Source organism: Apostichopus japonicus, chromosome 8 (assembly GCF_037975245.1).
Source record: "Apostichopus japonicus isolate 1M-3 chromosome 8, ASM3797524v1, whole genome shotgun sequence".
NCBI lineage: Eukaryota > Metazoa > Echinodermata > Holothuroidea > Aspidochirotida > Stichopodidae > Apostichopus > Apostichopus japonicus.
In genome coordinates this window covers 23,834,077-23,845,125 of record NC_092568.1, presented here as the reverse complement: position 1 = coordinate 23,845,125, position 11,049 = coordinate 23,834,077, and the positions used below count along the sequence as shown (strand labels likewise).

General features: G+C 34.6%; 1 protein-coding gene across 3 annotated transcripts; it reads right to left on the bottom strand.

Annotated features, from left to right (window-relative positions):
* Positions 1-4,926: 4,926 nt before the first annotated feature.
* Positions 4,927-10,906, bottom strand: LOC139971182 (transmembrane protein 179-like). 3 transcript variants are annotated; one of them, XM_071977433.1, is made up of 6 exons: positions 10,750-10,905; positions 9,678-9,811; positions 8,215-8,600; positions 7,493-7,624; positions 6,811-6,895; positions 4,927-6,134 (listed from the first exon to the last, which is right to left on the bottom strand). In XM_071977433.1, exons 3-6 carry the CDS (start codon positions 8,502-8,504, stop codon positions 5,985-5,987), a joined length of 657 nt encoding a protein of 218 aa, XP_071833534.1. In that variant the 5' UTR covers positions 8,505-8,600; positions 9,678-9,811; positions 10,750-10,905; the 3' UTR covers positions 4,927-5,984. The 3 variants fall into 3 exon arrangements, with proteins under 3 accessions (XP_071833534.1, XP_071833535.1, XP_071833536.1); XM_071977434.1 differs by lacking the exon at positions 9,678-9,811 and having other exon boundaries at positions 10,750-10,906; XM_071977435.1 differs by lacking the exons at positions 9,678-9,811; positions 10,750-10,905 and adding an exon at positions 10,576-10,707.
* Positions 10,907-11,049: the final 143 nt, after the last annotated feature.

Genomic DNA, 11,049 nt, shown 5'->3' with positions numbered 1-11,049 from the left:
CAGCTTGGGTGGTGTGTCGTCATTCGCAGAGTCCTCGGAGCACATGCTGGGAAGTCAAACGTGGTCACAATAGTGTGGTTCAGATAGCAGAAGTATTGTATGGTTTTGTGATACAGTTTAGACAGTTTACTGATTTAACTGAAGGTCACATTTGAATTGAATGGAGTATGGAAGTCTGAAATTGGCAAGATGTTTGAAAACTTTGAATTCTGTGAAATCGCAACAAAATTTTAACTTATTCTTCCTTTCATCATATGACATGCTTCAGTATTGAACCATTCCATTCATATCTAATTCTTTATTGTGAGATCTAGTACAAACGATGTGACTGTATTCTTGAAATCTTCATGCGTCAAGTCAGTGCTGGTGGCGTGCAGGTTACCTGGGGCGGGGGAGGGGGGGTGTGTAAAAGTGGGCATTGGGAAGAAAAATGTGCTAATACTACTTCATCATGTAGACTGAAGTCGATGTTGCTGGATTACTTTCTGGAAATGTTTGATTGAAAGTTATAATCAATTGATGTAGCACTTGCAGTAAATTTCAGATGTTCTCTTCCAGTGTTTCAAGGTAGCAGTACAAGGTAGTGGTACAAGGTAGTGGTACAAGGTAGTGGTACAAGGTAGCAGTACAAAGTAGTGGTACAAGGTAGTGGTACAAGGTAGTGGTCAAGGTAGTGGTCAAGGCAGTGGTACAAGGTAGTGGTCAAGGTAGTGGTACAAGGCTGTTTCAGGTCATATCAAGTGCACAGCTTCCATTCAGGGGCTATTTTCAGTAATTATTTATTGCAAAATAATGTGCTAAGCTATCACATTTACCTAAATTTTTTCCATTAAAATCTCAATCTTATCATTCTCAGTGAGAGTCGAGTGTAGGCTAAGCAGTTTGCCCAATATTAAATCAAGGACTATCAAGGTTTCTTAAGATCATATACTGCGTCTGATAAAACCTATTTTTACCTTTGATTTGTATTTTCAAATATGATTTTAAATAATTCTCAAAAAGGATAGGTACTTATCTCTTCTTATTGGACTAAACAATTTTTTCAGTATTCTTTTCAACATAGGTAAAAAGATGTCATTCTTTTGTTAACTTAGTATGTGTGTGCATGCATCCTTAATGAGAATGGCGTGGATGGATGCGAAAATTAATAATTTATTAAAAGAAAAAGGGGGGGAAAAAAAGAAATCGGATCAGTTTGGAGAAAATGTCTGCTTATTTTCCTATTTTATGAAAATTAAAGTTGCTTCATGTGTAAAATGAAGTTATCTCTGTAATCTGTATATAAGAAGAATTTTATATTATTTGCTCTTAACTGAAAATATAAAGGAAAGAAGTAATATTGAAAGTGAAATCATATCATACTTTTCTTGTTTTGAAAGTGTTCAAGTAACGTTGCTCCATTTTAATGTATTTTCTGCCATTTGTTTCCAGTGGTGCTTTTTTTGTGAGGTTGAAAGGGGGTGGGGGGAGGGTGGTCTTATTCTCCCGAGACTGAATGTAAAACTGCTCAGGCTGAATCAATTCCCCAGCTGTCTTGACACACTAACTGCAAAATACAAACAAAACACAGAGAACAGTACCATTCTAATAATAAACTTTACTGCCATCCAAACCAGAGTTACATATATATGTATGGATTACTTCAACAATAAATTTGATGTTAAATGTTTTGTTACCAGCAGAGCAGTGGGTTATGAACACTCATTACTTCAATGTGTAAAAATATAATATCCAGTTAATAAAAGCAAGTTTGTATAAATATCAGGTAAAAAAAAAACAGTATATGTACTGAAATATTGTCAGCATTCTTACGTTGAAAATGCAGTGGTAGCTTTTGTTCCTAAATTAAAGGTTAAGAAATATCTTCAATTTTCAAACCTAATATTTATTTAATCTCCTTGAAATTTTAGAAAAAAAACACACAAAACATGAACAGCTTTGAAAGCTTTAAAATTTAGACCCTGAAATACAAAAAAAAAAGGTTACAAAATTTTTAACTGAGCTAACCGGACAGCCTCTTTCTAAAATTGCAACATACTTCCTTTGAACTTGTCCTTTCAATTTTAATTCAGCAGTTAGTTTAATAGTGCAACAAACACTAATATGTTATACAATATGAAAAAAGAAAGACTGCAGACATGCCTAACCTTTTTGCTAAACTGACAAGAAATATTTACATCTTAAAAGATTGAAAGTGGCAAATGGCAAGTTATAAGCTGGGATATACTAATTACTTTGACTAATCTACAAGGGTTAAATATATCCTGGCATGTAAACTGCATGGCAAAATGATATGCAGGGCCACATGAATACTATAGAAACCAAAATATATGTTGTTATAGCTTCTAGACTTCTTCTCTATCAATAATTTTATATAGGTCATCAATGAGGTTAAAGTTCAAGTCTGTGAAAGGATTTGTGTAATATTAAATTAACTTCAGATTGATAACATGACTGCAGGGCCATAAATTAGGGGTTCGCATGGAACTGATCTATGAGCCACAGTGACAATTTTTGTCTCAAAATCTCCGGGCAACAACACTGAAGGCAGTGACCTACTCCTGTGACACATTACATAGTCCATGAAAGAACAGAATGTTCTACAAGTGCAATATCTACCTGCTATGTTGAAATATCCTATCACAAGTAGGCTCCTATATGCAACTCCCCAAGTATACATATTACATGCATTTCATTGCCATAAGTTCCATTGCAGGCTGCATTAATAGGTTTTTAACACCTTGGAGGCAACAGTATAGTTGCCTGTGGGCACTATTTTGTGATACGTGCCCTAAATGAAGTGGCGGTAGATCTGCCAACCTCAACCGTTTGCTCGACTCTCATCGAGAGACATTTAAGTTTTGAAAGAACAAAAAAAAAAAAAAAAATTATTTTGGGTTAGGATAAGACTTCAACAGGTGACATGAGGGATACAATTTTAATGCTCGACCAACTGAGCTATCTAACCCTACATCACTTTTTCAAAATTTTGTAATATTTTTCAAGTCAGCATTCTGCTTTATAACCTGAATATACAGGTAATTTTGTTGTCTGACCTTTATCACACAAAGAATACGTCTTAGACGTTCAGTGTGGCAAAATTTGAAGCCCAATAACACGCAATATTTGTGATAAAATTTAGTCTCTTAACATTTCAGTGTGGCATCCTCTTTTACTAATTTTCTACTTCATTTTTACTTCCTTTTTGGGGAAGTGAATGCTGGATATACTGATACATAGCTCAAAAGGTAATAAAAAATACTAATCTCATTTGCATTAAATGCTGCAGCAAGCTACATGGTGGTGTGTAAAAATTGTGCATCTATTCCACATTAAAAAAAGAAAACTTGATAAAGTGCCACAAAAATATGACTGGACAGTTAACAGGTTTGTAATATCTGCTAATAAAATAACTCAAGATTTTGTATCATCTTCTAACATATAAACTCAATTTCACATTTTCTTAACAGAATTGAAAACCTGTGCATCAGCTTGTAGCACGATGCTGTAAAATATTTTGCGTTATATACTTAAACACCAAGGACAATGGACAACTATGATTACTAGCACACACAAAACATTACAACATCCAACACATATTTGAGACTAGACTATTGATGAACAGATGCACTATATGAAATTACTGCCTTCTGCATGTGGCAAAGTTTACAGCCCTGTTTTCATTGCAAATTGTATAGTATAGGCTTACTCAGGAGGGTGTCTAGGCCCTTCAGATACCATAGCAAAAACCTAAATTATTTGTGCATGTGATTAATTATGAAGAAGTGTCTATATGACAATATGTTACACATCAGAAGTATCCAATGTTTACTTGTTAATGAACATTCACATGTTATCAACATCTCCTAAACTGTTAAATGATTTGATGAATTTTTTTTAAGGTCAGGTTTGAATAACACTCTTGAATAACCACAGGCTGTAGGTGAGATTATCAGAAGAAAACTTATCTGAACAAAAAAGAAGAAACATCCTGTACCCATCTAAGGCAAGTCACCCACCAGAAAATCACAGAGGTTTTTGATTCCTTTGCAAAAATATTTACAAAAATATTTCACTAACTTATTAAACCTGATTGATAGGGCAACTGAGTGTAATTTGTCCAACAATAAAGTAAGAATCACAAATAACATCAAATAACATTAATAACAATTCTGTGACCATTGTAGAGGTATTAGTAACAATCAATTGTGGACATGAAAGTCACTGTTAAGGTTATACAATATGCAATTCTTATATAAAAATATTAAGTTTACAAATCCAGACATCATACACACACACATATGTCATCACCATTACATAGATTCCTTTGCTTTTTGATTAGCTTTTTGTCAAAGAATCAAAAAAAAGTTTGTCAGTTTCTTCCCATCAGCATCCGACCACAAAATTGGAACCAAAAGTTATATACATGTGACTTGATATTTCTGTTGACCCTCTTGTTGACCAAATCAAATTTACTTTGTACTCACTACCAACTAATAAAATTAAAAAGTTATAAATACTGGATTAAAGAGTTTGTAATATAATCTGTAATTTGTGCAGGGCAAACATCCAATTTAGTTTTGAGCAAGCTTCATAACAGTAAAAAAAAAAGAAGTTTCTTGTGACATTAATTGTTGTGACCAAAACCGATTCATCGTGCCTTGCTTAAAAAAATGACATGATGGATATGGAGGTAAAAAACAAATAAGATAAAATAAAAATAGTTAAATTGTACAGAGTCTGCTGTGGACTTTGACGAAACTATACCTAAAATACCTCCAACAATTGATAAATCCCATCAACTTCAAACATCATGATATGGAAAATTAAAAGGAAGTTTTTGTATTAACATGCTCTCTTTGCAATGACAATTTGATTTCATTTTCATGGACGTCTTCATATACAGTGGTGTTGGGAGCCAGTTAGGTCCCCGGGGAAACAATGTCACTGGACCCCCTTCTCTTGAAGTGTTCACTTTTCATGAAGTATATTATGAAAATGGAATAAATTTTATACAACATTTCCAAGGCTCCATAATTGTGCCCCCCCCCCTTTCTCTGACCTACTCAATCCCCTTGTCAAGCCATGAGAACATCAAGAATTCTGTCAAGATTAACAATAGAGAGTTAACCTCTTAAAAATCTGTCAATATCCTTCCTTTTGTGACTTTTGCAGTGTGACGTTTACATGATCTGAAGTCAATCCTGACCACTCTCTTTCCTCCAAACTTTTTTCCTTTTGCTTTATAACAAAGCCTAGCTATAGCCCAATTCACATTTGCAATTGATTGCAATTGCAAACCAGAACAGAAGAGACATCTGATGAAAACAGTCATCCAAGTTTCATCAGACCAAAGATTTTATCAAATCCTTTAGAAAATGTTGGAAATAATTAAACCATACTGAAATGATTTCATGTGACAAGTACTTACTTGATGTGATCAAAACTAACCTCAGACAGGTACATTTATTTCAGCCATTTGTGCATATTAAAACAAAATAATCATTGGACCAAAATTCAAAACTACAAACTATGTGACAATCTTTCTTATCTTTTTTCAAGTTGTTGACCAAAACTAAAACTTTAAAGGGAAAGGAATTTTTTTTAGCGGCTTAATCCTTTCAATCGCTAACACAATAATTCAGTTCGTCATTACAAACACTGTGCAAAGTGTCATACACAAACACAGCTTAACCAGCATATGGATTCCAAAGGGGATATGAAACCTTTACAGCTGCAATTAGACATGTGCATCGTACAGTATTTCTTGAGATTAAAAATATATTGTATGTAATTTTCACTTGGAGAGATAGCTACACATATATCTGACAAAGTATAAAGCTTAGTTTCCATGGTGATTTAAGGCATTTGTCATCCAGTAGAGAACCATGGATGTGAAGAAAATAGTATCATCAGTGAGGAAACAGGAAATGTGAAAACAGGAAAAAAAAGTGACAAAATAGTAAATAATACCAGATCCAGCCTCAAAACTCAGGCTCATAATCACCAAGGAGACGCTGACGCTCACGAGACAAGCTACGAAACACATGCTCCTGTCGGTGATAATTCAACAACTTGTACGCTGAGAAGATGTTCTCTATGAACCAGGTTAGCAACGTCACGTACAGTCCGAACTGGAGAAGAAAGAAACAATTCAATTTCACCAATGCGATAACTGCAGTTCCCTGGGCATGATCCTATCATAGTTAGTAATTACATAGTTCGTAAATCATAGGTTTGATTAACAATTAAAAGGTCATGTTCAGCGACCATTAATTGATTGTGTAAGAAATGTACCAATCCCTTTTCTCAAAACTACATTACATTGAATGCAAGTTATCTGTTGCATATTCAAGATTGGACCAGTTTCAACCAATCACTGAGCTCAACCCGAGTCAAACCTGAATTTTCCTAGCATCATGGGTGGTACTTTTTCTTCCACTTTGTCACAAAAGTATTGTTGCAACTTTACCATTAAAGTTGATATCAAGTGACTGAAAACTTGTACAGCCATTTCACCTTGAAGTTACGATTCATGAGATAGGAAACAATGCTTGATCTGTAGCTTACATGCTGCGATAATGAAACTAGCATTGTTAGAGAAAATGACTGTACTGTAGCAGGATATTGTAAATATGCACTGTAATGCTTTACCTTCACACTTTCTCTACCAGTGTCACATACACACACATAAACACGGCGCCATATCCATTGCATAGATTTCTTTTGCCCCCTATAAGGAGTAAAAACTACTTTAAGTTGTCTTTGAAATTGTTCAGAAGTTCCACATATTTGACATATTTGACTTACCTCTACAACAGCAATTTGAAGGTAGAATCCTTCTGGTTGTAAAGATGTATCCTTCCAATGTATCACTAATGCAGCATTTGCACATCTAAAATGAAACATAACAGAACAACTGTTAGTTGACTTCCAAATTCTAGCACACTAGTATTTTATTTTAAATTTTTACATATTTTTAATATTTAAATAAATATATAGAGTTTTAAGTATGACATTCCTGAATGCAGTTTTCAGGATTTTGATGCTTTTATTAAGTTTTGTTAGGTAACAAAATCCCATAACAATGTACAGTAGGCGAGTCAAATTTCATTTAAACTATTATACTGAAAGTAAAATTTATTTCAAATTCTTCAACTTGCTTTTATTACTGAACACTTTGAAAGCTGTCTGGGAGAGACAAAATGTTGAAGATCAAATTAGAATTCAATTTAATACTGATTTAATGTTGATTTCTTGAAAAATTGTTAAGGAACTTGTCTTAAAGTGTGATAAATTACATCTTTTCTTATCCTCAGTAAGTTTGGTAAAATTGACAACCAAACTCAATGCCAGCTTCCAGATTCTCAAAGTATATGTAAATATTTCAGGATCTGGTTTCGTAATCTTTCACAAACTTGAAAAGAAATAGTAGACCATAAAGTTTTTCAGGCCGTCACTTGGATTTAATACATTTGAGGTACCTACTTACGTAATTGACCGCTTGACCTCTAAGGAATCACACCAAATCTTAAATCCAGCAGTTACAGATGGTGCAGTACCCAGAAGCATGAGAAAGATGATTAAGTTGGATATACAAGTGAAGAAAACACCAAGGAATGAGCTGTTGTGGTGATAAAGAAGAGAACATTTATACCATCAATATATCAATGCAAACAGAATAATAACTGTAAGTCTAAATATAATATTTATATATCCAAGTGCAAGAAAATTTGTCAGTCATTTTCACTAACCTTGTTAAAGATCATAAGCAGATAGAGAATATCATGGACACTGTCTATCAGAAATCAGATTGGTAGAAACATGTATACACTGACCACTTGGGCCCAAACATCTAGAGAATATGATGTCACCATCAAGGTTTTCATAAACATGAATCCCTGACATACTTACATAAAAATGCAACATAACATAAACTATTAAACATTCTTTAAAGGTGAATATTATGGCAAAAAAAAAGAAAACAAAAAAAAAGATAATGAAAGATTACCTGAAGTCCAAATTTTCTATTGTTATTCTGGAAGTTTACATATCAGTACTGAAAATCTTCCAAGAATTATTGTATAGGTAGGTCTACTCATTTTACAGCCTGCACTAGTCAATAAGCAAAGAGTAATTGGCAAGGCTCTTCAATGCACACAAAAGACATGCAAAAATACACACACATTGAAACAATGATACTTATTACTGTACCTGTCTGTGTTCTTCACCAAATGTATGGAGATTCTGATGGTTTGCCATATTGAAATGAACACGATCAACAGGCTGAGGAAAATAACAAAGGCACAAGAGCTTCCATATGCCCAGTCTGTCACCTCAAACTTTTGATCTTTGATATCATATTGTCCCGACGAAAAGAGAATGCAATTTCCGTTGAAACTACGGAGGTTGTTCGACATCGGCCAGATGATAAAGAAGAACAGAATGGTGCTCAGTACATAGCCAGTCACTTGAGATAATGCTAAAATGTTACCTATTCCCATGGTTACCAATGATTATAGGTACTGAGCTGGTCTTAAAAAAACAACAACAAAAGGAAACACAAATGGAAGTTCTTGCTTCCTCACAGAAATCTGGCCCTGTGGAAAAGAGAGATGAAAGTTGGAAAGGTACAAAATTATAAGGAAGCTACATTTGTAATTTGGTAGTAATGTAGAACAGTTTATTCATACCTGTATGTAAAACTTACAAACAACAAATTGTTCACAAAAAGGTACATGCCTGAAAATACCATGTGACTGCAATATTGTGGTTAAGTAGTTCAAGTATAAATATACATATGCTATACACATATAATTTTATGACAAATGCAACAGTGGCTAAGTGTTACTGGCGGGTACTGCCGAGTGCACAGGAGCGGAAAAGGAATAATTTAAGAAACATACTAAGTACATCTTTCCCCCCTTTTTTCCTATCCCAGAGTGTACAGATTAAACCATTCTATTGAATGACTTTTTATGGAATGTCATCACATCTTAAGTTTCTGTCTTACAAATGGTGCTCATTGTATTCTAACACTGTAAAGGAAAAACAATCTTCAGAAGTCATAAAGAGGCCCAAAGTATACCTAGGAAGGATTTTTTTATGAAATGGAACCATGAGGATTCTAGATCTTCTACAGTTAGCTACAATTGAAGAGCCTCAGCATTGCCTGGAGAAGTATGCCTTTGAAAACTTCCATTGCCATATTTGTTCCTTAATCTTTAAATAGGTCATATAAAGAGTATGCTGCAAAGTTGAAGCTACTGTCTGGCCTTCTATGTGACATAAGGCAGGATGTGACAAGAATGTGGTCATATTAGATGTTAAATTTTTACAAATGTTACATCTTCATATTGTTGAATAATTTTTGGAGTAAACTATGAAGTAAGTTAAGTAACATACATTTGTGGAGATGAGAAGTTGCTTCGATCAGCAGATGAGTCATGTGACCAGGATTTATAACCAAATGGACCTTTTGGACATGATACTGACTGTACCCTATTGTCTACTGCAAACCATTTGCAAGTGGAGTTAATATGTCCTTACCATGCATTAGGAAAGCTAAAATTTATCATCAAATTTGAGCAACTAATGAAATATATACATGTATAAACAATCTAAATGAAAGAAGCCTAGGCCCATTGCATTTTGCCAGGAAATGGGAAATGAGTTACTTGATCTGTTCTTTCCTTGATTTCAAAACAAGTCCTTTGACGAATGTTGCACTGTATAGATGTGAAAGTTGGTCTGTCTCAGTATTTAGTCAGAACCAGCTGCAGGGATCTTGGTACTATCAGATAAGGTGATGCTAGGGATAGAAATGGAAACCACATGACACATCTGCCTCATTATTCTCTGAACACTTATCGAAAAGAAAGAAATTGCCAACCCTTGATGAGAAAAATTCATGACAATATACGCACTGAAGTGAAGCCTCGCCTTGACTGAATCTGATTGTAGACAATTTTGGGTTAAAAACACCCCAGATAGCCCCGAAATGGTACTTCCAGGTATTGCATGCACTTGATGATTAGCTTGTCAAATTTGTTGTTGTGCCAAGTTTGGATAAAAATTCTTGAAATACACCTTAGTTCAATTCAAATTCAAGAGATTAAACTGTCATTATGATAAAAGCAAGCAACCTGTAAGTCTGAATCCTAATCATGCTAGGCCTCTACACAAAGAAGGCTGGTATGTAAAATGACACTCTGAAAAATATGGGGTGCAAACCAAAGTGGGATGCAAAATACTATCAGGTGGGTATAATGTTATTTTCCAGACTTCCAAACACATTACCTATATTTTTGGAGCTGGTCAAAGATGACTGATCAAGGTATTGCTTTCTAACGTCAAGGCCTGAGTCCGACTCCAAGCTTTCATGCATTTTCATATTGGGCATCTAATGTAAGTGTTGGGGTTCTGAAGGGGTTGAGACTTGGTCCTCATGGAAGAGCATGGCATGCTAAATTTGGGATTTACTAAACCTGGCTTGCCAAATCTAACATTCTCATTCCCTGTAAAAACGTAGCTGTAACTTAGCCTACAATTAAGAATAAGGTAGTAGGTACTAACAACAGTGAATACTGACATACTAGTAATTACTACTCAGTATCAGTACTACGCCTGCAACATCAAAGTTGATGCCTTATTCCAGCGGGTAGGCTTAAGTTAGTCCGATTAGTTGCTGACAAATTGTTGTTGGTCTACGTGTACGAATCTAAGTTGTTAATTATAGATCAATGTTACCGTTATCTTTTCTGCCTTAATTTATACGCATGATTCCCTTCCAATCTTTCAACTTTGCTTTGACTATCCAGTGCAGGTTGTATGTTGACCTCCAATCGAACTTAAAACAGTAGGTACGGTCGACTGTATTAAAATTTGTAAACAATTCATGAAGTCAGCTGACGCCTCCGATCCGACTGACTGTGTAGTTAGCTTTGTGTCTTGACTTTTACGTATTGATGTAGTATACAATTTATAAAACCAACGTCTAGTAATCAGTTAATCAATGTTTCTCGGCTCTATCCTATTTGGCACCTTCTT

Bases quoted from the DNA above. Each gene is read 5' to 3' on its own strand.
- LOC139971182 (XM_071977434.1), bottom strand. From the start codon at position 8,504: ATGGGAATAGGTAACATTTTAGCATTATCTCAAGTGACTGGCTATGTA. The intron at 7,625-8,214 runs GTACAGTAATAA...TCACCACAACAG, and splicing joins TTGGTGAAGAACACAGACAG to CTCATTCCTTGGTGTTTTCT. The intron at 6,896-7,492 runs GTAAGTAGGTAC...GTTTCATTTTAG, and splicing joins GAGGTCAAGCGGTCAATTAC to ATGTGCAAATGCTGCATTAG.